Here is a 26799-nt window from a genome sequence, read left to right on the forward strand (position 1 = left end):
GGACCTGCCCCTGGCATCAGCCCAGGGCTGTACTTGTCCCTGGTACCAGAGCCATCCTTGCCCTTGGCACCAAAGCCATCCTTGCCCCTGGCACCAGAGCCATCCCTGTCCCTGGCACCAGAGCCATTCTTGCCCATGGCACCAGCCCAGAGCATCCTTGTCCCTGGCACCAGAGCCATCCTTGCCCCTGGCACCAGAGCCATCCTTGCCCATGGCACAGCCCAGGGAGCGTCGAGTGCTGCAGCTGCAGATCCAGCTGGGCAGATCTGACCCTGCATGTGCCCATCCCAGCGTTTGTCTCTTGGTTCCATGGTTCCAGCCTCTCAGCTTCATGGCAGAAGTGTGAACTTGGGAGTCAGGGCGTGAAGTCAATGAGCAAAAATGGGTTTTTTTGGTTTTTTCCCCCCTCGTGATGGGCATCGAGTGCTGGGGGGTCTCCACTGCTGCCTCCTCTCTGGGGTCTCTGAGCCAGCTGGGCCCTCCTGCCACGCTGCTCCTGTGGGGTTCCTTGGGTTGAGTTTATTTTTTGTGAAGAAAAACAAAAAATAAAATAAAATACAAAAAAAAAAACAAGAGCGATGAGACGTCATTATCCCGCCTAATTTCCAAAGCAAGGCCGTGCAAAGAGAGCTCAGGTGCGCGTCCAGGTACGTCCGGCGGGGCGGGCGAGGAAGACCACGGTCCACAGCAGCTCTCCTGCTTCCCCAAGGGCTTGGCAGGGGTGAGGGAGGGAGGAAGATCAGCTCCTGGTGCTGGCATCGCAGAGGTGAGAGCCCAGCCTGGGTGTGGCTGGGGAGGGGGCACAGGGGGCTTCAATGCACAAAACCTGCCAGGGGTCCTTTCCTCCTCTAGCCCACCCAGAGCATGGAATTCCAAACTGATGGCTGGAGAAGAATAAAGCTGTCATTTGTGGCAGGAATTTGGTCTTTGGAGGTGTGGAGGGGAGGGTTTTGTTTGTTGATCTGTCTCCATGCCTTGATCCACGAGCAGGGATGGTGCTGAGGGCACCCAGAACGCCGGCACTGCTGAGCACCCACCACCCTGAGCCACAAAACCAGCTCCTACTTCTCACCCAGCTCCTGAAGGATTTCCTCTCCTCCAACCACTCCCTTTAGGCAGCCCTGTTCATCCCACAATAATCATCAGGGTGTTTTTTTTTTTTTTTTGTTTTTTTTTTTTGTCCTGTTTTTCCAATTAGAAACTTTTTGGTTGGGAAAAGTTTGTAAAACCCCATAAATTTGGTTTTACCCTCATCCTGGGAGGTTTTTATGCCATCTGCCCCATTCCAAGGCTGAGCTGGCTGCTGACACCTGGCAGAGGGATAAAGCCCACCCTGACTCAGCTCCTCTCCCTCTGCTGAACCCCAGGAACCCCCAGCTCCTCCACAGCCCCCCAAGGCTGGCCAAGCTCCAGCTGGCAAAGGTGGCACCTGGGCAGGTTTGGTGCCTGTTTGGGACTGTCACCTTGGGGTGACAGGGCAGCAGGCTGGGAGGGGACACCAGCATGAGCACCTGCAGGGACAGAGCCCATCCCTAATGGCAATGCCAGCCAGGAATGGCCCCTTCTCTAAACCCTCCAGGAACGGCCCCTTCTCCTCTAAACCCTCCAGGAACGGCCCCTTCTCCTCCAAACCCCCCTGGAACAGCCCCTTCTCCTCCAAACTTTCCTGGAACAGCCCCTTCTCCTCCAAACCCTCCAGGAACGGCCCCTTCTCCTCCAAACCCTCCAGCCATGAGCAGGTTGATGCATTTTGGGATCAGGGCACCGACACCCATCCCTGGGAAACTGCCACAACAAGTGGCAGCATGAGGAATTTTTCCTTTTTCCTTCCACCAAATCACTGCTCACTGTTGCATTTTGAGGCCCAGAAACCTTCAGGCAAAATCTCATTTTAGGATCATTACTTCAGTTGCATTTTTCAGTAAAAAAAATCATTTCTTCCCATTTTCCTGATTTAAAGCTTTGGCCCATGTGTAACATTTCTCAAATGTTTTTATGGACGTTGTTTGCTAAAATCCATAATTTTCTCTCCAAACCAGCACTAAAATCCCTTCTCCACACACCTGCTGTGCCCAGGTGGAGGTGAGGGAAACAGGAACTCCAGTGTTCCAGTGACCCTGGTGAGGAACAGTGGAGTTCCCTGTCCAGGTAGGAAATGGGACTGTCATGCAAATGGGACTAAGCCTTAAAAATCTCCCTCTTCTTCCTCCTGATGCAGCTTTTCCTGAAGCAGGCTGTGGATGTGGCTGCATCCCTGAGCTGCTCTTCACCTCCCTTCCCAGCTTGTGCAGGAAAACCCTTCTGGAGGAAAACCCTTCTGGAGGAAAACCCTTCTGGAGGAAAACCCTTCTGAAGGAAAACCCTTCTGAAGGAAAACCCTTCTGGAGGAAAACTCTTCTGGAGGAAAACCCTTCTGGAGGAAAACCCTTCTGAAGGAAAAGCCTTCTGGAGGAGAACCCTTCTGGAGGAAAACCCTTCTGGAGGAAAACCCTTCTGGAGAAAAAGCCTTCTGGAGGAAATGTCTTCTGGAGGAAAACCCTTCTGGAGGAAAACCCTTCTGGAGGAAAACCCTTCTGGAGGAAATGTCTTCTGGAGAAAAACCCTTCTGGAGGAAAAGCCTTCTGGAGGAAAACCCTTCGGCAGGGAAACCCTTCTGGAGAAAAAGCTGTGCCTACCAAAGCCCTTCAAGCTTCCACAGAGCTGCCTCATGTCTGACCTGCCCCTCCCTGCACGGGCAGCCACAGGAATGGCCAGGAAGGTGCATTTTGGGGTGCTCTGTGCCCCATCTCCCCCCAGAGCCCATCCTGCTGCAGGTGCTCTGCTTAGGGCTGGGCTCCCACCTCCCAGGGGGTCCTGCTGGTCCTCAGGGGAGCATCCCTGGGCTTGGTGAGCACACATTCACCCCCCTGCAGCCCCCATTCCCCCAGCCCTGGCCCGGATGCCCTGCATGCGTCCCTGCTGCTGTGCTAGAATGAACGCCTACAAAATCCTAAAGCTATTTCTCAGGCAGTTTATGATAACATCCCCCCCCCAACACCCCACACCCCATCACCCGTTTCACCCTCCCCCTGCCCTTCTGCCAGCCCCTCTGCGGCTCGCTGGTTATGTGACCCAGGTATCCAAGCGCATGCGCTTTACCGAGGGGCTCTCCCCCTCGGGCTCGCCGCTGGCTCGCAGGAGGCCCAGCGAGGAGCCAAAATCGGGCCGGGCGGGGTCGTCGCGCTCGCTGCTGCCCTCGTAGGAGCTGGTGTTGCTGCTGAGGCTGTCGACGGGCGAGCGGCCGGTGGGCTCGTGGCGGGGCTGGTGGGGGAAGGTGCTCAGCGGGGTGGCAGTGTTCCTCTCGCGGTTGGGCGACACGGGCTCCGACTTGATGCTGATGTTGGGGTTGGTGTTGACAGTCAACGTGGTGGTGTGGGATAAGTGACTCCCTTGTCTGGGTGGGGGAGAGGGTGGGAAAGAAGGAGGAGGAAGGGGGAGAAAAAGATGGAGGAGGAGATAATGGGAAATCGCTCATTAGTATCTTTTTGGTGGCCTTCTAGCCTCCAGTACACAGAATTCAGAACTTTCACACACTACCATCCATCCATCCATCCATCCATCCATCCATCCATCCATCCATCATCCATCCATCCATCCATCCATCCATCCATGCATCCATCCATCCATCCATCCATCCATCATCCATCCATCCATCCATCCATCCATCCATCCATCATCCATCCATCCATCCATCCATCCATGCATCCATCCATCCATCCATCATCCATCCATCCATCCATCCATCCATCCATCCATCCATCATCCATCCATCCATCATCCATCCATCCATCCATCCATCCATCCATCCAGCCCTGCATCCATCCATCCATCCATCCATCCATCCATCCATCCATCCATCCATCCATCATCCATCCATCCATCCATCCATCCATCCATCATCCATCCATCCATCCATCCATCCATCCATCATCCATCCATCCATCCATCCATCCATCCATCCATCCATCCATCCATCCATCATCCATCCATCCATCCATCATCCATCCATCCATCCATCCATCCATCATCCATCCATCATCCATCCATCCATCCATCCATCCATCCATCCATCCATCCATCCATCCATCCATCCCTTCATGGTGGAAATGTGGCTTTGGCTCAGTGTTTGGGCAATCATTGATCCTCCCTCTTAAATTCTTGCTTCTCTTTGTCCCACGGTCTCAATGTGATCATGGGCAAGTGGCTTAAATCTTTCTTTTGACTGTGTGTGGGTGCTTTATTCCAGAGTAAAAGCAGATCCACACCAAAAATCCTGCTCTAACGTGCAAGTGCCTGTATTTTCTGCCCTGGAGAAAATCAATCTTTTTGCAATTTTAAAAGCCACTTTCCTCTATTCCAGGCACCTTATCCTGCAATGTCCATCCCATCCAGCCCTACCTGTTCCCAGCTCCCCCCAGGTGAGTGCAGGGATCAACCCCACAGTGGACAGGCAGCAGGATGAGGCTCTGGGAGCATCCCCAAATACCCTGATCCCAGCCAGGGACTCTGGGTCACCCTTAGAGCCACAGGGACAGCACTGCCCAAACCCCACAGCTATGAACAGGCACACAGCTCCTGCCCCCAGGAACACAGCGTGACCCACCAGCACCTGGCACTGGGAGCCTGGAGAAGACAGAGGGCTCTCCCAGCTCTCTGGGGCTCTACAGATGTAGCACCCCCATGGAACTGCCCATTTCCCTCTGGTGTCACTCACATTAAGTTTCCTAGTGACACCGGGACCAGGTGCTGCTGCTGCGGCTGCTGCTGTGGCTGCTGCTGCTGCTGCTGCTGCTGTTGCTGTTGTTGCTGCTGCTGCTGTTGCTGTTGCTGCTGCTGCTGCTGTTGCTGCTGCTGCTGCTGCTGCCAGGCAGAGATGTTGCCAAGGGACAGCCCTCCAGGTGAGCTGAAGGCTGGCAGCGAGGAGAGCTCAGCGCTCGTCAGCTGATAATCTGCAAGGGAGGAGCCCTGCAGTGAATGCCAGGTCAAAGCTGTCCCCAGAGTGCCCTGAGCACTGAGGGAGGATGGACACACACCAGAGACACAAACACACGGTGTTTGGGGTGTCTGTGGTAAAGCACACAGCTCCTGAGTGCATGGCCTGTGCTGGAATCACAGAATCAATCAGGCTGGAAAGACCTCTGAGATCCAGCTCAATCTATGACCAAACATTCCATCAGCAAAGGGACATTTAAAGGCCATCTAGTCCAACATGCAGGGACATTCTCACTATCCCAGACTGTTCCCTGTTCAACCTGGCCTGGGACACATCCAGCAATGGGGCAGCCAGAGCTTCTGTGGGCAACCTGTGCCAGCACCTCCCCACCCTCAGTGTGAACAATTCCCTCCTTCCATCCAATTCCCTCCTTATATCCATTTCCCTCTTTCTATCCAATTCCCTCCTTAAATCCAACTCCCTCCTCAAATCCACTTCTCCTCCACCCAGAGGGTGCTGCTGGCAGGAGCTGCCCCTTCCACATCACCCCCAGTGCCCCTGGCCCAGCAGTGCCCATGGTAGCTGTGTCTGGGTACCGCAAGGAAGGGCCATGAACACATGAGACCCCCAGAGCCCCCTCCAGCCAAATGTACAGAGCCAGACACAGCTCCTGCCCTGCTGGGACAGCAAACCTGGCAGCTGGCACCCACCTGGGCCTGGGCACCCTCACCTGGGCTTGGGCACCTTCACCTGTGCCTAGGGCACCCTCATCCGTGCCTGGGGCATCCCCACCTGGGCCTGGGCATCCCCATCTGTACCTGAGGCACCCTCACCTGTACCTGGGCATCCCCACCTGTACCTGGGGCGCCCTCATCCATACCTGGGGCATCCCCACCTGTGCCTGGGGCACCCTCATCCGTGCCTGGGGCATCCCCATCTATACCTGGGGCATCCCCACCCATACGTGGCGCATCCCCACCTGTACCTGGGACACCCTCACCTGTACCTGGGCCGTACCGGGGACAGCCCCACGGCATGCGCCGTGTCCCGGGTGGCAGCAGGGGGCGCTCGCTGCCCGCCATGATGACACGGGACTGTCACCGTGACCCCCCCTCTCCACGGACACCACGGGACCCCTACCCCTCGTTGTTCCCACCCAATCCACGAGCACCCCGGGACCCTTCCCCACACTGTTCCACCCCCTCCATGGGCACTCCGGGACCCCCTCCCCACATTGTTGCCACCCCCTCCACGGGCACCCCCCACACCCCAGGACCCCCCCTACATTTGCAGGGCAGTGCCTGTCCGCATGCAGAACCCACTGAAAACCCCAATGGGGCACCTCAAACCAGGGTGGGGGCATTTTACAAAGAATGCTGGTGGACAAAGCCAGGGAGGGAAGTGCTGCTCCTTGAGGAGATGGTCAGACCTTGGTCAGCCGTGTCAGCCTGACACAGCCACCCAACAAACCCTCCTCACCCCCTCTCCTCCCCCTTCCCAGCTCTAATTTTGGGTGTCTCGTGGTTTCAGCCGTCCCCACCCCAGCAGCACACACAGAGGTGGCTGTGCTGGTGCTGAACTGCTGCCAAATCCCCAGCACACCCCACCCAACACATCCTGGCACTGGGTTCCCTGCTCCACACCCCCCTGCACTGCCTGGTCTGCTTTGGGAGCTCCTGACACTCCTGGCTGCCCCTCAGCCCCCAGCAGGGCTGGAGCTGGAGCTGCCCCAGGTCACAGAGCTGGGGATGGGCAGGTTTGACACCCAGCACAGGAATGGGCACAGAGCTGTGGGCAGAGGCAGCTCAGCACAGCCGCACCAGCCTGGAATGCAGGCAATGCCCACCCAGTGCCCACCCAGCTACCAGGTGAGTCCTGGGCAATGCTCCAGGCTGGGAGTTTGTCAGGGCATCTGCAGCATCACAGAATCACTGAATTATCTGGGCTGGAAAGGCTGTCCAGGACCATGGAGTCCAATTGCTCCCCCAGCACTGCCAAGGCCACCACTAAGCCATGTCCCCAAGTCACATCTGTTACAGTCACATCTCACAATCACATCTGTTAAATCCCTCCAGGCAGGGGGACACCACCACTGCCCCAAGGCACTGGGGTTCCAAGGCCTGAACACCTTTTCCTCATAGAATTTTCCCTAATATCCCACCTAAACCTCCTCTGGGGACGTTTTTTCTTGTCCTGCCCTTTGTCACCCGCGAGCAGAGCCCAGTCCTCTGTCCCCTCCTGTCAGGGAGTTGTGCACAGTGACAAAGTCCCTCCAAACCTCCTTTTCTCCAGGCTGAGCCCCCTTAGCTCCTTGTGCTCCAGACCCTTCACAAACCTTTTCCACATAGAATTTTTTCCCTAAAATCCCACCTAAACCTCCCCTGGCACCACCTGGAGTGTTTTCTCCTTGTCCTGCCCTTTGTCACAGGGGAGCAGAGCCCAGTCCTGGCTGTCTCCTCCTGTCAGGGAATTGTGGACAGTGACAAAGTCCCCCCAAACCTCCTTTTCTCCAGGCTGGAAAGGCTGTACAGGACTATGGAGTCCAATTGTTCCTGAGCACTGCCAGGGGCACCACTAAGCCATGTCCCCAAGTGCCACAGTCACCTCTGTTAAATCCCTCCAGGCATGGTGACACCACTACTGTCCCAAGGCAGTGAGGTTCCAAGGCCTGAACACCTTTTCCACACAGAAATTTTCCCTAATATCCCACCTAAAACATCCCTGGGGATATTTCTCCTTGTCCTGCCCTTTGTCACCCAGAAGCAGAGCCCAGTCTCGGCTGTCCCCTCCTGTCAGGGAGCTTTGCACAAAGTCCCTCCAAACCCCCTTTTCTCCAGGCTGAGCCCCCTCAGCTCCTTGTGCTTGAGACTCTTCACAAATGAAGCCAATTCCTGCCCAGCTAACAGAAGTGCCAGGTTCAGAGTTTGTACCCCACAGTGGTGCCCCCACAGCACCTGGGCAGCAACACAGCTCTGCCCACGGTCAGCTGGGAGAAAAAATAACTACAGAGAGCTGAAATTCAGGCTCCTCTGCTCTGAGCAGGGCACAGGCCTCAATTAAAACCTATTTTGGGGACTCTGGCTGACTGCTAAACCACATGGTCACACAGGAGAGCAGCCCCATCACACACAGCCAGCATCTCTGGGGCTGCACCTACTCATTAGGACAGGGAGTATCCAACTGCCACTTCTGCCTTCTCCCAGACAAGCAGCTTCTGGACATTTCTTGCCAATTTTTTTTTCTCAGAACAAGTTGCACAGGCAGCCAGCAAGGCCTCAAAGTCTTGCTGGAGGTCTGACAGGTGAGAGATGAGCAATTCTTGTGTCTGGGCACTGTCCCTGTCGCCTCAGGCTGCTTTCAATCCAGCACTCCAATCAGATGTGGCTGGGAGCAGGTTGGTTTGCATTCTTCCCAAACTTTTTGAGGGATTTTTTTGTCATTATTACAACACCCCCTGAGCTCTGAGAGCCTGGGGATGGGTGTAGCTGTAATTAGTATCCACAGCACAGTGCACTGGGCTGCACCAGCCCTCACAGCCCTGCTGGCTATGACAGTGAGCTCTCACCACTGACACAATGAATTTCCCTTGGTTTTAGTCCTGTGGGACCCTTGCACCATGTGCTGGCTGCAGTGCAGAGTTCCAGGAGCAAAACTGCAGCTGCTGAGGGAGCCCCAGGGATGTTCTGCAGCAGCACAATTCCCTGTGGGGCTAACTGAGACACCTGAGAGCTCTGCCCTGGCCAGGTCCTGTCCGTCTGTCTGTCTGTGTCAGAGCACTGTCCTGGCCAGGGCCTGTCTGCCTGTCTGTCTGTCTGTGTCAGTGCTCTGGCCTAGCCAGGTCCTGTCTGTCTGTCTGTCTGTGTCAGAGCTCTGCCCTGGACAGGTCCTGTCTGTCTGTCTGTGTCAGTGCTCTGGCCTAGCCAGGTCCTGTCTGTCTGTCTGTCTGTCTGTGTCAGAGCTCTGCCCTGGCCAGGTCCTGTCTGTCTGTCTGTCTGTCTGTCTGTATCAGAGCTCTGCCCTGGCCAGGTCCTGTCCGTCTGTCTGTCTGTCTGTATCAGAGCTCTGCTCTAGCCAGGTCCTGTCTGTCTGTCTGTATCAGAGCTCTGCCCTGGCCAGGTCCTGTCCGTCTGTCTGTCTGTCTGTATCAGAGCACTGTCCTGGCCAGGGCCTGTCTGTCTGTCTGTCTGTATCAGAGCTCTGCTCTAGCCAGGTCCTGTCTGTCTGTCTGTCTGTGTCAGAGCTCTGCCCCGGACAGGTCCTGCCTGCTCAGAGCTCTGCCCTGGCACCTGTGTCAGATCTCTGTCCTGGCCATGTCCCACCTGTGTCAGATCTGTCCTGGCCATGTCTCACCTGTGTCAGATCTCTGTCCTGGCCATGTCCCACCTGTGTCAGATCTCTGTCCTGGCCATGTCTCACCTGTGTTAAATCTCTGTCCTGGCCATGTCTCACCTGTGTTAAATCTCTGTCCTGGCCATGTCCTGCTTAAAGCTCTGCCTTGGCCGTGTCTCACCTGTGTCAGAGCTGTGCTGGCCATGTCTCACCTGCTTAGATCTCTCCCCTGGCCATGTCCCGCCTTAGATCTCTGTCCTGGCCATGCCCTGTCTGTGTCAGATCCCTGCCCTGGCCATGTCTCACCTGTGTCCTGGCCATGTCTTACCTGTGTTGTAGGCTGTGGGCATGGCAGAGAAGGGCAGCCCCTGTGTCAGCAGGCTCGGAGTGGCCACGGACACGACTGGTGTGGTCAGAGAGTGAGTTGCTTGAGAGACACCCAAGCGCTGTGTGTTTTGCTGTGGGAGCAAACAGGGAGGGAGTTAAAGCTCAGAGGGTTGCATTGGGTCATTTTCAGGGGTTGTGGCCCCCCCAAACCCCCTGGGCATGCACTGGGGCTGAGCATGGAGAGCGTGGGACAGGCAGGATTGATCCTCTGGCCATTCCACACTGCAAAAAAAAAGCAAAGTAAAAACCACACCAGCTACTGACACTCATGTGCAGGTCATGGCTGGGCTTCACCCAGCAGCACCAGCCATGCCCTGAGTGCATGGAGGGGGAAAGCACCAGGAGGCCTCAGACAATTCCTCACTGCTTCCAGAGTGAGCCTTGCAGTGACAAAGGCACCAAAGCAAAGCAGAACCAGCTGAGGCAGCACAGAGCTGACATCTCCCTGCAGCTCTGGTGGCCAGGAACAAGCCCCTGCCTCAAAGGGAAGCTGAGGACACCAAGCATTGGCCTCAGGATTTTAAAGGGACTCTGGAATATCCCTAAACTCCAAGCCCAGTGCTCAGCAGCCTGCTGGCTCAGTGCCCTCACAAGGTTTTGGTGACTCAGGTATTAACAGGTCCACCGTGGAAAAATTCTGCCCTTGCACCAGAGCACCCCAAACTCCCCCCTTGGTTTTCCAGGCAGTTATGTGGGCAGATCTATAGGTCAGATTCAGCCCTGTTTACAAGGCAGATAATCTGGGCTGTCTCTGCTGATCTGGTTTAAATCAGACTCAAGAGGCTTGACTCTAATCCCCAGCACCCAGCACACGTCACCCTGTGAAGACTGGGGCAGTGCCCAGCTTGAACCACGCCTGGCACCAGGGTGGAACTGAGGAACTGAGGGCCCCCAGGCTGGGCACACACTCTGCAGAGCTCCCCCATGGCCAGGGAGACTCTCCTGGGACAAAGCTGGATGCTGGCACCCTGCCCTGGCCACCTGAGAGCACCTGGCTGTGCAGGATTTGCTGCCCCTGCACCCACACAGTGCCCAGCCCCAGGTGCCCCCCGTGGCCTGGGCAAGGAGATTAGCAGGGCTCTGAGTGCTAAAGCTCTGGGGGGCTGCAGGAGAAGGTTTTCCTGGCACACATCCTGCTGGCAGCCAGCCCTGGCCGTGCTGGGTGTTAAGGACATGGCACTGAATGTCTTCACAAAGGCACAGCCCTGTCCCTGTCCTGCCTGCAGGAGACCAGGGGGATGCAGGGGCCACAGCCCCACAGCCCCATCCCCTGTGCAGCCCCCACACCCCATCCCCTGTGCAGCCCCCACACCCCATCCCTTGTGCTCACAGCCCCATCCCACCTGCTCCTCTCTGCAGGACCCACAGCCCCATTCTGCCCCTTTCCAGCCCCCACAGCCCCTATCCCTTCTGCCCCCATTTCCAGTCCCCACAACTCCATCCCTTCTGCCCCTCTCTGCAGCCCCCACAGCCCCATATCCCCTATGCCCCTCTTTGCAGCCCCACACCCCATCCCTTGTGCCCCTCTCTGCAGGAGCCACAGCCCCATCCCTTCTGCAGCCCCCACAGCCCCATTCTGCCCCTCTCTGCAGCCCCCACAGCCCCATCCCCTGTGCAGCCCCCACAGCCCCATTCTGCCCCTCTCTGCAGCCCCCACAGCCCCATCCCCTGTGCAGCCCCACAGTCCCATTCTGCCCCTTTCCAGCCCCACAGCCCCATCCCCTGTGCAGCCCCACAGTCCCATTCTGCCCCTTTCCAGCCCCACAGCCCCATCCCCTGTGCCCCCACAGCCCCATTCTGCCCCTTTCCAGCCCCCACAGCCCATCCCATGTGCCCCTCTCTGCAGCCCCCATACTCCATCCCTTCTGCAGGGCTCACAGCCCCATCCCTTCTGCCCCCCTTTGCAGCTCCCACAGCCCCATTCTGCCCCTCTCTGCAGCCCCATATCCCTTGTGCCCCTCTCTGCAGCCCCCACACCCCCATCCCCTGTGCCCCCCTTTCCAGCCCCACAGCCCCATCCCCTGTGCCCCCACAGCCCCATTCTGCCCCTCTCTGCAGCCCCCACACCCCATATCCCTTGTGCCCCTACAGCCCCACATCCTTTGTGCCCCCACACCCCATATCCCTTGTGCCCCCACAGCCCCATTCTGCCCCTCTCTGCAGCCCCCACAGCCCCACATCCCTTGTGCCCCTCTCTGCAGGGCCCTGTGCCATCCCTGGCAGGGCACAGGCACACCAGCAGGGCAGGCTGTGCCAGCCCCAGGAACCTCCCTGACACCCCAAGGTGAGTGTGGGCACTGCTGGCACTATTCCAACCCCCCGATTTTCACCACAACCCATGCAGGGAGGAGGTGTGCAAGCTGCCCCCCACACTGTGCCCACACACAACACTCCCAGCTGGTACCAACCATGCAGCATGCTGCCAGGGCATGGACCCTGCTGGCTCCCAGGGCAGGGATCCAGGGCATGGAGCCTGCTGCCCCTGCAGTGGTGGGAGTGTGGACAGAAATGGGGGGACACCTCTCTGAACCCTGGCAGGGAGGAAAGCAGGCTCAGAGCTGCAGGAGCAGCACTGAGGGTGCCAGGGCTGGGGCTGTGGGCACTGGGGAGGCACTGGAGGGATCCTGACCCATCTCACAGCTGCCTGGGGTGAGGTGGGAGCTGCCATTTGGAGAGAGGATCTGCTGGGCGGGTTGTGCAGTGTGGAGGGAGCAAAGGTTGGAGGAGCAGGGGGGATCTGTGGGGCACACACCCTGCAGCAGTGCCAAGGGGCCTGTGCCACCCTGGCCACATTTCATCACCCTCACTGGCAAACACCTCACTGCTGCCACCTTGATGGGGCGAGTGGCACAAACATCTTTTATGAAAAATCCTTTCCTTAGGAATTTTCCTCCTGAGAAGCTGAGAGGCCTCAGGAACAAAATGTAAACAATGATTATCTGCTGCTGTGGAATGCAACAGGTGCATCTGTGATTGGTCTCATGTGGTTGTTTCTAATTAATGGCCAATCACAGCCCAGCTGGCTCAGACTCTCTGTCTGAGCCACAAACCTTTGTTATCATTCTTTCTTTTTCTATTCTTAGCTAGCCTGCTGATGAAATCCTTTCTTCTATTCTTTTAGTATAGTTTTAATATACTATATATCATAAAATAATAAATCAAGCCTTCTGAAACACGGAGTCAGATCCTTGTCTCTTCCCTCATCCTCAGACCCCTGTGAACACGGTCACAGGTGAGGACGTTTTTCACTTCAGGTTAATTCAGCCCAACAATTAAAACTGGAAATGCCACCCCAGTGGATTTCCACCAATGCTCTGCAGTGTGCAGCCAGGGAATGGGCACAGGGATCAGGAATGAGCAGATGGGGAGTGGGGAAAACACTGGTCCCCCTCCATTCATGGGGAAACTGAGGCACGGAGATGCTGCAAGGGTTTGGGCACACAAAGAGCAGCAGAATTTGTGCCTGCCATGCCTGGCCCACCCTTGCCCTGGCCAGGAGTGTCTCTGCAGCTTCCAGAGGGATACTGGCTTTCTCCTGTGTTTTTGGAGAGCTTTTCCCTGGCTGTGTGCTCTGCATCCTGCAGCAGCTCCTGCCCTTCCCTTGCTGGCCTGACCTGTCTCCCATCTGCCCTGCACCAGAATAGCAACAGAGCAGAGTGAATCCTTGCCACAAACAAGGTGGCATTCACTTTGCTGCCAGGGAGAGGAGGGAAAAAAAGCCATAAAAATAACACAGAAAACTGCCCCGTGCACAAGGGAGGTTTAGGGAGTGGATTTCCACAGGCTTTAAATAATATCTTTAATATGGGAAGAGCCTGATTTACTCCCTGTCTCTCATGTGCTGGCCATGGGCCAGGTCTCCCTGTGCTGCTGGCTCCAGCCAAACCCCATGGGCAGCTCCAGGGCAGGGACAGTGCCCAGCTCAGCTCCACAGTCCCCAAAGGGACCCTGGCTGACCTCCCCAGGGGGACCAACGCAGCAATTTTGGCCTTGGAGGAGAAACAGGCCCTTTGCAGCTCATGCCAGCTCCTTTTCCACAGGGAACTGGGTTTTCCTAAGAGCTGCTTTCCTCTGGATTTATTTTCTGCGGCAGGATCCAAGCTGGTGCCCACATCCCACCACAGGAGCCAGTGCCCACCCCTGTGTGTGCCCCACAGAGGGGACAAACAGCACAAGTGCCACCACACCATGCACACCCAGAGGGGAACTCACCAGAGCCAGGTGGTCCTCGGTCTGTGCAGGGGAGAGCGGGGAGAGAACCGAGAGCACTGTTAGCTCACACTGCCCCCCCCAGCAGCACTGTGCCCACTGGCACCTCACCCTCACCCCCATGGGGCACACACGGGTCAGGGTGGGGAATGGGAGAGGGTTTGTGCCATTCATGGGGCACAGACAGCTTAAATGGTGATTGGGAGAGGGTTTGTACCAGCCATGGGGCACACATGGGTCAGGGGGGTGATGGAGAGAGGGTTTGTGCCATCCATGGGGCAGACACAGCTCAAATGGTGACTGGGAGAGGGTTTGTGCCATCCATGGGGGACAAACTGGTGAGAATGGTGTCTGGGAGAGGGTTTGTACCTTCCATGGGGGACAAACTGGTCAGGGGGGGTGATTGGGAGAGGGTTTGTGCCATTCATGGGGCACAAACAGCTCAAAATGGTGATTGAGAGAGGGTTTGTACCATCCATGGGGCACACATGGGTCAGGAGGGTGATTGGGAGAGGGTTTGTGACATTCATGGGTCACAAACAGCTTAAATGGTGATTGGGAGAGGTTTGTGTCATCCATGGGGCAATGAAGGTCAGGGGGGTGATTGAGAGAGGGCTGCACCATCCATGTGACACAAATAGGTCACAGTGGTGACTGGGAGAGGGTTTGTACCCTTCATGGGGCACAAACAACTCAAAATGGTGATTGAGAGAGGGTTTGTACCTTCCATAGGGCACACACGGGTCAGGGAGGTGATTGGGAGAGGTTTTGTACCATCCATGGGGCACAAATAACTCAGAGTGGTACCTGGTGTAAGGTTTGTACCAGCCATGGGGCACAAACTGGTGAGAATGGTGCCTGGGAGAGGGTTTGTACCATCCATGGGGCACACAGAGCTCAAAATGGTGACTGGGAGAGGGTTTGTACCATTCATGGGGCACCACCAGCTCAGATGGTCCCTGGTACAGGGTTTGTACCAGCCATGGGGCAGTGCAGGTCGGGTGGTGCCTGGTGTAAGGTTTGTACCATCCATGGGGCACAAACTGGTGAGAATGGTGCCTGGTATGGGGTTTGCATCATCCATGGGGCACAAACAGCTCACATGGTGCTGGTACAGGGTCTGTACCATCCATGGGGCACAAACAGCTCACAGTGGTGCCTGGTACAGGGTTTGCACCATCCATGGGGCACACAGAGCTCACAGGGTGCCTGGTACAGGTTTTGCACCATCCATGGGGCACACACAGCTCAGATGGTGCCTGGTACAGGGTTTGCACCATCCAAGGGGCACACAGAGCTCACAGTGGTGCTGCTCCAGCATGCTGCAGGCACCAATCCCATCCTTCCCCCTCAGATCTCCCCTCCAGCACGACCCCATCCAGCTCCCACCACCACAGCCCCAAATTGCCCCGCTGGCAGCCCCTTGGTGCCCCCTGGCAGCCCCAGCAGCGGCACATGGCACTCACCAGGTGGTGCATCAGCCCCTTGCTGCCCTGCGAGGTGATGACTCGCAGGTCGGGCTTGCGGCTGTTGGGGGCCAGCTGCGCTCCGTGCGCCCCCGGGGGCGGAGGGGACTTGGCCGGGATGATCTTGCCCAGGCTGCTGCCGTTGGACACGGGCAGGAGCCCCGGAGAGGCCCTGGCACTCACGTAGCCGTTCCCTGCAGTGGGAAAAATGTGTGTTTTACCGTTGGCTTTTCACAAGTGCTAAAATAAATATGATACGTGTTGTGTTAGAAAGTAATGCTGGGTTAATTCTCTTAAGTAGTGTGTTAAAGAGAGTTTTAGGTTATAAAAATTGTTACAATAGAAACTATGTAGGATACTTTTTGTAAAGAAAGGATTTGCAACAAGATAGCAGCCACAGGACACCTGAATCTTTCAGAGAAAGAGAATTTATTGCTTTCTTATCAGAAGAAATGAACTTCTTCCTGCCTCAAAAGCGCTGTTAGGATTCGGAGGAAGAAGTTGGCAACGACCAGACAGAATCCTGTGTTTGAATGGAATTTATGCATCATGTATGAGGTGTATGAATATGCAACAGGCTGTTGGTTTTAAGAGTTAATCCTTTCTTAACATGTGTCCTTCTTCGGGCTCGTGCTGCCCAGTAAAAGGTACCCAGACATCCATAACTCTTTGTCTCTATTGTCTCATACTGTCCTAATTCAAATTGCCCAAATTATAATTACTCTAATTGTATTACTATTTTCATAACCACTTTATTACTATTCAACTATTAAAATTTTAAAAACAAGTGACTGGCGTTTTTCACAGGGAGCACAGAGAGGGAGCAGGTGAAGGTTGGTGATGGTGATGGACACACTGCAGCTGTGGGGCTGCACTGGGGCTGCATCAGTGCTCCAGTGTAAGGGAAGATGGAACAGGGAAGCCTTCTAAATATGATTAGCAAAAGATTTTGAGAATATAGAAACTATAAGTGAGATTGAAATGAAAGCAAGTTTTGAGATACCTTGAACAACTAGAAAATAATGATGTGGCTGAACTGAAGGTGATCCCCTATTGATGGAACAACACCCTCTGCTTGCAGACAGCTCCAAGGCTCAGAGCAGACCCTGCCAGCTTGGCAGAAGGGGCCCAAAGAGGAGTTTTTAGGGTTTAAAATGTAACACAGTGTGGTAATGTAGTGATTCTTATAGGCTGTATGGAAATGCTGTAGGATTTGTATCTTGTACTAGACTGGTTAGTGAGAATTAGAATATTCAACACAGAAGAAGATTTATTGTATTGTAATGGGAACCTCGCCCTCTTACCCATTTTACTCCTTTACTCTCTCACCCTCTCACCCTCTCTCTCCCCCTCTCTTCTCTCAGTCCTGCTCTGAGCTGTGGCTGCAGCTCCCAGCAGGGCCCTGCACCCAGGCCCTGTGCAATAAACCCCAAATCCCAGCAGGCCCCTGCACCCAGGCCCTTTGCAATAAACCCCAAATTCCAAAAGGTCCCTCACCCAGGCCCTTTGCAATAAACCCCAAATCCCAGCAGGGCCCTGCACCCAGGCCCTGTGCAATAAACCACAATTTCCAAGCCCTGGCTGCAGAGATCTCTCATCTCCATCCATCCCGACCATCCTACACTCCATGACTGCTCCTCCTTGTGGGAAAGCAGCACCTCAAAATCCCCCCCAAATCCCTCCTGCACCCCAGCAGGTTCACCCCAGGACAGGCAGCAGCCCCTGAGCTCCCCAACCTGCAGGGACTCCCCTGTGTGTTCCTGCAGAAACACCCAGCAAATCCCAGAGCCTGATGTGCAGCCAGGCTCTTTCCCTGCTCTGCTTGGGCTCCACAGCCCTGCCAAGATGGGTAATTATTGGCAAATTCACTTTTAAGGTCTCTTTATGGTGCTGGGGCAGTGAAAAGGGGCTGTGGCACAGTGAGCACTCAGTTCACTGCTCCCACTGCCCCTTTGAAGATCTGAGGTTCTCTCCTCCTCCTCCTCCTGCTGCCCCACTTAAAGATTTTATGTGCAAAGAGAAAAAAAAAAAAAGAAGAAAGGAAAGGAAGAAAAAAAAATAAAAAGGAAAAGATTTGATGAACATCAGGAAAGGAATAAATTGGATCAGATTACAGTTCTGATGAGGGCTGGTTTTTTTTTCATGAATAGGCCCCAAAGATAGAAAGGCGTTCAGCAATCACCAGGATTCAGCCCTCACATTCACTGCACGTTAGACCGGGAAAAATAGGTCGCTGATTGCATTATTAATGACATGCACATCGAGCTGCAGCTGCATTTCACAGGGGCTGCTGCCACCAGCACTGCAGCCAGGGGGGCTCAGCAAAATCCCTGCACCCCTGGGGCTGCCAGGGTGGGCACAGCGGGCACGCGGGGTGGCATTGGGCACAGGGGGTGGCACTGATCCCCTTGATCCCACAGATGGCACAGGAGGTGGCAATGATGGCACAGGGGGTGGCAATGATCTCCTGGATCCCACAAATGGCACTGGGCACAGGGGGTGGTAATGTTCCCCTTGATCCCATGGATGGCACAGAGGGTGGCAATGATGGCACAGGGGGTGGTGATGTTCCCCTTGATCCCACGGATGGTACAGGGGTGGCAATGCTCCCCTTGATCCCACAGATGGCACAGGGGGTGGCAATGATGGCACAGGGGGTGGCAATGCTCCCCCTGATCCCACAGATGGCATTGGGGGTGGTGATGCTCCCCTTGATCCCGCAGATGGCACAGGGGCAGCAATGATGGCACAGGGGGTGGCACTGATCCCCTTGATCCCACAGATGGCACAGGGGCGGCAATGATGGCACAGGGGGTGGCACTGATCCCCTTGATCCCACAGATGGCACAGGAAGTGGCAATGATGGCACAGGGGGTGGCACTGATCCCCTTGATCCCACAGATGGCACAGGGGCGGCAATGATGGCACAGGGGGTGGCACTGATCCCCTTGATCCCACAGATGGCACAGGGGCGGCAATGATGGCACAGGGGGTGGCACTGATCCCCTTGATCCCACAGATGGCACAGGAGGTGGCAATGATGGCACAGGGGGTGGCAATGATCTCCGGGATCCCACAAATGGCACTGGGCACAGGGGTGGTAATGTTCCCCTTAATCCCATGGATGGCACAGAGGGTGGCAATGATGGCACAGGGGGTGGCAATGGTCCCTCTGATCCCACAGATGGCACTGGGCACAGGGGGTGGTAATGTTCCCCTTGATCCCACCACCTGTGCCATCTGTGGGATCAGAGCATTGCCACCCCTGTGCCATCTGTGGGGTCAGAGGGGAGTGGCACCAATGCTCCCCTTGGTCCTACAGATGGCACAGAGGGTGGCAATGCTCCCTTCTGATCCCACAGATGGCACAGGGGTGGCAATGATGGCACAGGGCCGGTGACACTCCCCTGTATCCCACAGATGGCACAGGGGGTGGCAATGATGGCACAGGGGGTGGCAATGCTCCCCTTGATCCCACAGATGGCACAGGGGGTGGCAATGATGGCACAGGGGGTAGCAACGCTCTGATCCCACAGATGGCACAGGGGGTGGTAATGCTCCCCTTGATCCCACAGATGGCACAGGGGGTGGCAATGCTCTGATCCCACAGATGGCACAGGGGGTGGCAATGCTCTGATCCCACAGATGGCACAAGGGTGACAATGCTCCCCTCTGATGCCATGGATGGCACAGGGGTGGCAATGCTCTGATCTCACAGATGGCACAGGGGTGGTGACACTCCCCTGGATCCCACAGATGGCACAGGGGGTGGCAATGCCCCCCTTGGTCCCACAGGGGCACTGGCTTTTAGATTTATCAACAACAAATGTGCAGAAATTCCTCAGGTGAGCTGCAGTGCTGGTGGCCATAGAAAAGCCAAAAGAAATGTTAAATCCTTTGATTTTCTCCTTCCCAAGTCCATGGAAAAGCCAAAAGAAATGTTGAACTCTGATATTCTCCTTCCCAGATCCATGGAAAAGCCAAAGGGAATGTTACATTCTTTGATATTCTCCTTCTCAAAGCCATGGAAAAGCTAAAAGAAATGGTAAACTCTTTGATATTTGTCGCAGACATCTTTTATGGAAAATCCTTTCCTTAGGATTTTTCCTCCTGAGAAGCTGAGACCTCAGGAACTAAATGTAAACAATGGTTATCTGCTGCTGTGGAATGCAACAGGTAGATTTGTAATCAGTCTGATACAGTTGTTTCTAATTAATGGCCAATCACAGCCCAGTTGGCTCAGACTCTGTCCAAGACACAAACCTTTGTTATCATTCCTTCTTTTTCTATTCTTAGCCAGCCTGCTGATGAAATCCTTTCTTCTATTCTTTTAGTATAGTTTTAATGTAATTTATATAATAAAATAATAAATCAGCCTCCTGAAACATGGAGTCAGATCCTCATCTCTTCCCTCACCCTCAGATCCCCCTGTGAACACGGTCACAGATATTCTCCTTCCCAAGGCCATGGAAAAGCCAGAAGAAATGTTAAATCCTTTGATATTCTCCTTCCCAAGGCATGGATGCACATGGGGCTCTCGTGCTGACCCTGTTTGAGGCACTCTCTGGATCACTGTGGGCTGGGGTGGCTCCCTGTGCTGGACTTTGGGTTCCAGTACTGCCACCGCTCACCCCCAAAGATGAGGAGTGGCCTTGGGCTGTCACTGCTGCTGTCACTGCCATGTGCACCCAGCATGGATCCAGCCAGACACAGAAGGGCTGCACTCCCACCAGGACCCCCCAGCCAAGGGAAGGAGTCCAAAAGAGGAGCTGTGACCGTGTTCACAGGGGTCTGAGGATGAGGGAAGAGACGAGGATCTGACTCCATGTTTCAGAAGGCTTGATCTATTATTTTATGATATATATTACATTAAAACTATACTAAAAGAATAGAAGAAAGGATTTCATCAGAAGGCTGGCTAAGAATAGAAAAAGAAAGAATGATAAAGGCTTGTGGCTTGGACTCTCTGTCCGAGCCAGCTGGGCTGTGATTGGCCATTAATTAGAAACAACTGCGTGAGACTAATTACAAATCTACCTGTTGCATTCCACAGCAGCAGATAACCATTGCTTACATTTTATTCCCAAGGCCTCTCAGCTTCTCAGAAAAGAAAGAAAGGATTTTTTCAGAAAACACGTCAGTGCCAGGAGCCCTCTGGGCAGCCTCTGCATCAGCCTGGTGTGAGTTTGAGCAGGGACACCCAGGGCTCAGCATCCCCCACGGGGCAGGGGTGGGTGCCGCATGCCGAGGGTGGCACAGCCAGGGAGTGTGGGCAGGATGCAGGGACACAGCACTGCAGGATCCGGCCAGAGGCACCCGCAGCTGATGACTCAGAGGCAGCAGGTGATCACTGAGTGCTGCAGAGACTGCAAGGGAGGAGGAGGACGAGGAGGAGGAGGAGGAGAAGGAAGAGACGTAGCAGGTATTTGAGACCTGCCAGAGCCACATCCCCTCCCAGAGGCACGAGGGGAGCCCCAGGGAGGGTGCAGGGCTCTGGGGACAGCAGGGCTGTGGGGCTGGCCCTGCTGCTCAGCCCCATTTCCTGCAGTGGCAGCAGGAACGCAGGGAATGCTCGGGTGACGTCAATGCTGACATTCAGGGGCCCTGCCAAGCTCTGCACCCGCAGGGGCTGCTCCGACAGCTGACACGGGGGTGGATGGGGGCCCCAGAGCTGCCTGGGGGCTGGGGCACCATGGCCCCTTCCCTGTGCCCTCCAGGAGCAGCAAAGCTCCGTGCTGAGTGATGGGAGACACTGCCCCACAAAGCACCTGCAGGTTTTGCTCTGGGAAGAAATCCCTGTGGTTCTGCCCAACACAGGGAAATGGTTATTCCTGAATAATCCAGAATCCAGAGCTGCACCATGGCCCCTTCCCTGTGCCCTCAAGGATCAGCAAAGCTCAGTGCTGGGACAGCCCAGGGAGACACTGCCCCACAAAGCACCCTGCAGGTTTTGCTCTGGGAAGAAATCCCTGTGGTTCTGCCCAATACAGGGAAATGGTTATTCCTGAATAATCCAGAATCCAGAGCTGCACCAGGGCCCCTTCCCTGTGCCCTCCAGCAAAGCTCAGTGCTGGGTGCTGGGAGAGCTCAGGGAGACACTGCCCCACAAACCACCCTGCAGGTTTTGCTCTGTGAACAAATCCCCCTGGTGCTGCCCAGCACAGGGAAATGGCTGTTCCTGGCACAGTCCAGAGTGCAGGGATGGGGTTGGGTGGCCACGGTGCTGCAGAAGCACAACTGGTCCAACCCCACCCAAAAACCAGCGGGACCTGGCTCCAGTTTGGCTTAAACTGGGGCGATGTGGGATTCCACACTGCTCTGTGCTGCCAGCTGGGCACCTACTGCAAAAAGGGGTGAGGAGTCAGGCTCAGGAGCTTTTGCTTCTGCCCTTGCCCTGGGAGGGATGGCATCTACCCTGCCAAGCCTGGGAGCACTGCCAAGGCCAGTGCTGAGAGCAGCAGCTGCTTCCCAGCACTACCCAGGGCTGGCTCTGCTCTTTGGGCTGTGCCTGCACCAGCAGCGGCCCAACATCCTCAGCCTGCAGATGGCAGAGGCAGATGTGGGCATGGAGATGTTGTTAGTGCATTTTACAGCTGAGGAGCTGAGCCACGAGGCCTGAGCCTCATTAGCACCGTGGCTCTCACAGTGGAAAAGGCCCTTAATGAGCTTCTTTTGCTTGCAGTAAAGTTCCTTTATAGGGCCCAAGCACGAGGAGGAGCTGGGTGTTAATTGATCATAGAATTGGCTGCAGCAGCAGGAGCTAAACCCAGAGCTACTCAAATCCTGGTTTTTGGGGGTCACCTCCCTGCTCTGCAGCTCTCCCCAGAACCCTGGGTAGATGGAGACTCCTTGGTCACTGAAACCAGCACCCCCACCAAAGGCAGCCTGGAGCTCCACATGCCAACTCCTTGGCAAAACCTTCCCCATGGGCTCAACAGCAAAGCAAAACCCTGTGGGAGGTGTGGGGAAAGCAGGAGGGCCCCACGGAGCCAGGCAGGGGCTGAAGGCTCCTTACTTACCCACAGGGCTTGGGCAGGCTCCGTTGGTGTTGTTCAGGTCTCCCCCAAGCATCGCCCCTGCAAAGCAAGAGGAGAGATGGCATCAGCACCAGGGCAGGAACAGGGGGAGCATCCCTGCCTTTGGGGGGCCCAGAGCACGGTGGAGGGAGGCAGAGGAAAGACAAAGTCCTGGGCAAAAGGAGCAGCATTCCTGGTGATCAGGTTGGGAAATGTTATCCAGGCAGATCCGTTTCCTTTGGGAAGGAGCCAAGTGCACAGAGCCTGCTCCAAAGGAAGGAGGCAACTTGGAAAACACTGCAGCTATTTTATTCCAAGCCCCCCTTTTGGGGGGGACACAGAGCTGGTGCTGCTGGGGAAGAGAGAGAGAGAGAGAGAGAGAGAGAGCCCCAGCAGCATGACAGGAAATAAAATCCCCCCTGTAATGTTCACAGGGATGGAAACCATCCCACACTGCCAGGACACCACAGTGATCCCCACTCCCAACACTTCCAGCAAAGCGCTGAAATCCCCACCAAACTGGGAAAAAACTGGACATTTTTATTCCCAAAAGGTTCAGACTGATGGAAACCATCCCAAACTGCCAGGACACCAGAGAGATCCCAACTTCTATTGCCCCAACACTTGCAGCATGAAATTCCCCACCAAACTGGGAAAAAACTGGACATTTTTATTCCCAAAAGGTTCACAGGGATGGAAACCATGCCAAATTACCAGGACACCACAGTGATCCCCACTCCCAACACTTGCAGCATGAAATTCCCCACCAAACTGGGAAAAAAATGGACATTTTTATTCCCAAAAGGTTCACAGGGATGGAAACCATGCCAAATTACCAGGACACCACAGTGATTCCCCACTCCCAACACTTGCAGCATGAAATTCCCCACCAAACTGGGAAAAAAATGGACATTTTTATTCCCAAAAGGTTCACAGGGATGGAAACCATCCCAAATTACCAGGACACCACAGTGATTCCCCACTCACAACACTTGCAGCATGAAATTCCCCACCAAACTGGGAAAAAACTGGACATTTTTATTCCTAAAAGGTTCACAGGGATGGAAACCATGCCAAATTACCAGGACACCACAGTGATCCCCACTCCCAACACTTCCAGCAAAGCGCTGAAATCCCCACCAAACTGGGAAAAACTGGACATTTTTATTCCCAAAAGGTTCACACTGATGGAAACCATCCCACACTGCCAGGACACCACAGCGATCCCCACTCCCATCGTCCCAACACTTGCAGCAAAGCGCTGAAATTCCCCACCAAACTGGGAAAAACTGGACCTTTTTATTCCCCAAAAAACCAGAACGCTTTGCCTCTCCTGGAAGAAGACTCGCTCTTTCTTCTGCCTTGCTCCGAGTTATTTCTGACAGCCACCGACTCCCCAGCCGGGGCTGCCTGACCGCGGCTGCAGCCAAGAGGCGGCGCGGAGGCTCCGGAGCTGTGACCGCAGTCAAGCCGGAGCCCCGGGCTGGCCAACAGGGGGCTGTGGGTGCCAAACCCCACCTCCGAGCACTGCCCAGCCCTTCCCGAGGCAGATGGAGAAACCTGAGACACCAATCTTGATCCAGCCCGCGGCTCTCGGAGAGCCCCTGGAAGCTGGAGGAGGCTGGGAGGGCTGAGCTGAGTGAGGGAAGGAGTTACTCCTCATATGGTCCTAAAAAAATTGTATGGCCTGAGGAAGGGTGGATGAGCCACTAGACGTGATTGCAGCATCTCCCTGAAGGGATGGATGCAAAGCCAGAGGTCCCTGTGCCTCCAAAGTCCCACAGAAGGGACCCTGTCGACGGAAGGAGACTCAGACATCAATTTGATCATCACAGGCTTTATTGGCAGATCCTCCTGGCAAGATAGTTGAAACCACCACTTGTTTGAATGCGCCCCAAAACCGTGGATCTCCTATCTGGCTGCAGTCTAAGTCATGTATGCTACGTTTTTTCCTGTTTGAATTTTGACTCAGCTGCATTAGCAAGGACACATTAGGATGAAACAGTGACAATTTTCCCAACCCACCAGGGTTTTGTGGCTGTGCCCTGCTGTGAGACAACACCAGCACCCCAAGCACTGTGCCCATGATGCCACAGAGGGCTCAGCTCCTTGGGTGAGTGATGCCAACCCAGCCCCAGCGCTGTACACCCCTCCTTGGCTGCCCTTCTCCCACAGCACCCCCGAGCCAGCAGCACTGGAGGGCACCCAGGGCCCTCCCTGTGCATTTGCTTTGGAAACAACACAACCAGCTAAAAGAAAATTTAGGGGAAAAAAAAGGATTTTTTCTAACATGCAAGGCCCTGGCTCCTACAAACAGGATTTCTTCCGTGTCCCAGGCACCCCCCTGAAGGATGGGGATGCAAAGCCAGAACTCCCGTGCCTCCCATGTGCAACAGAAGGGAATCCACCAAGATTTTGTGGCTGTGCCCTGCTGTGGCACCCCAAGCACTGTGCCTATGGTGCCGTAGAGGGCTCAGCTCCTTGGGTGAGTGATGCCAACCCAGCCCCAGCCCTGTGCACCCTCCTTGGCTGCCCTTCTCCCACAGCATCCCCGAGCCAGCAGCACCAGGCACTGTCAGGGCACCCACCCAGCCCTCCCTGCGCATTTCTTTGGAAACAACACAACCAGCTAAAAAACATTTAGGGGGAAAAAAAAGGATTTTTTCTAACATGCAAGGCCCTGGCTCCTATAAACAGGATTTCTTCCGTGTCCCAGGCAGGCAGTGAATGAGACACAGATGGCCAGACTTGGAACACCTCTGAGCTCACAACCACAAAATGATCCCCCTGAAAGGAGCAGGGAGAGAGCTGGAAACAGCGAGCCCCCAGAGGGGTCTGCTCCACCAGGAAGCCTCTGCTGCTCTCAGCTGAGGGGCCTCAGAGAGGGCAGGAGATCCCTGCAGCCTCAGCCATGGCTGCCTGTGCCTGAGGAGGGCTCTGCCACCCTGCCTGCAGTGAAATGCTGCTCTCTGGGATCAGTCCTGGAGCAGAATGAATCCTTTCTGCTCTCTGGGATCACTCCTGGAGCAGAATGTCCCCTCTCTGCTCTCTGGGACCAGTCCTGAAGCAGAATGAATCCTCTCTGCTCTCTGGGATCACTCCTGGAGCAGAATGATCCCTCTCTGCTCTCTGGGATCAGTCCTGGAGCAGAATGAATATTCCCTCTCTGCTCTCTGGGATCAGTCCTGGAGCAGAATTAATCCTCTCTGCTCTCTGGGATCAGTCCTGGAGCACAATTTCCCCTCTCTGCTCTCTGGGATCAGTCCTAGAGCACAATTTCCCCTCTCTGCTCTCTGGGATCAGTCCTGGAGCAGAATGTCCCCTCTCTGCTCTCTGGGATCAGTCCTAGAGCACAATTTCCCCTCTCTGCTCTCTGGGATCAGTCCTAGAGCACAATTTCCCCTCTCTGCTCTCTGGGACCAGTCCTGGAGCAGAATGAATCCTCTCTTCTCTCTGGGATCACTCCTGGAGCAGAATGAATCCTCTCTGCTCTCTGGGATCAGTCCTGGAGCAGAATTTCCCCTCTCTGCTCTCTGGGATCAGTCCTAGAGCACAATTTCCCCTCTCTGCTCTCTGGGATCAGTCCTGGAGCACAATTTCCCCTCTCCTGCAGCTCTGGGGTCTCATCCTGACACCTGAGTGCTGTGAGGCACCTTGGAGACTGTGGTGAGAGCAGTGAGCAAACAAGCTCTCTCTGCACCATGGTTCCTGCTGCATCCCATTCCTCCTGCGCACCCTGATCCAGCACAAACCTTCTGGAAGCATCTCCCAGCCTTGTCTCCCAACCCATCCTCTTTGCAAAGCTCCCCAGAGCTCTGAAAGCCCCAGGGGCCATAGCTGAGGACCCAATGTTCAGGTGGTCACTGGCACCAGCTCTGCCATTTGCAGCCTGGGTGACTTTTACAGTGACATCCAAAATAGCAGGAATATTATTTATGATCATAAAAGAGAGCCAGGCTGTGGTCACACATTGTCCTTGTCCCCTCTGCCACTGCGGGGTGACAACTGCTCTGCCCCAGCCTGTCCTGTGCCACCCATGGGCTGTCCCTGCTGGAAATGACTGCTCCTCAGATCTGTCAGCACAGCCACATGAGTAATCACCCACAGCCAACTGCAGGCAGCACAGCCCAACTCAGAACAGCCCTTTTTAGGCAGCCAGACCCATGTCACCAGAGTGCCACCAGCGAGCTGGGTGCCAGCAGCCACCCCCAAGCCTGGGCATGGTGCCAGGTGAGTCATCCTGCACTGCCCAACCCAACCCAGAGCCTGCAGGGATCCCACTCAGATCCTGCAGGAATCCAACCCAGAGCCTGCAGGGATCCAGCTCTCAAAGAGCCCTAGGTAAGGTGGGGAGGCTGCCCTCAGTTTGGGGCACAAACAGGGCATCCATGGCTGGCAGAAGCACACACTGAGGTGCAGC

The 26799-nt window shown here is 55.3% G+C and overlaps 1 protein-coding gene across 4 annotated transcripts in view; it reads right to left on the bottom strand.

Moving 5' to 3' along the window:
* Positions 1-3077: 3077 nt before the first annotated feature.
* The window catches only part of MEF2D (myocyte enhancer factor 2D), a 44509-nt gene continuing 20787 nt past the window's right edge, over positions 3078-26799 (bottom strand). For 2 of the 4 annotated variants that reach the window (XM_059490144.1, XM_059490143.1), the window contains exons 5-10: positions 22383-22439; positions 15364-15557; positions 13901-13921; positions 9630-9759; positions 4754-4988; positions 3078-3433 (exon numbers count right to left, since the gene is read on the bottom strand). In XM_059490144.1, the coding sequence (XP_059346127.1) occupies positions 3103-3433; positions 4754-4988; positions 9630-9759; positions 13901-13921; positions 15364-15557; positions 22383-22439 (968 nt within the window). In that variant the 3' untranslated portion in view covers positions 3078-3102. The remainder of the gene's footprint in view (positions 3434-4753; positions 4989-9629; positions 9760-13900; positions 13922-15363; positions 15558-22382; positions 22440-26799) is intronic. The other 2 variants (XM_059490146.1, XM_059490145.1) reach the window with 1 other exon arrangement.

The sequence above is a fragment of the Ammospiza nelsoni genome, chromosome 28 (genome assembly GCF_027579445.1).
Source record: "Ammospiza nelsoni isolate bAmmNel1 chromosome 28, bAmmNel1.pri, whole genome shotgun sequence".
Classification (NCBI taxonomy): domain Eukaryota; kingdom Metazoa; phylum Chordata; class Aves; order Passeriformes; family Passerellidae; genus Ammospiza; species Ammospiza nelsoni.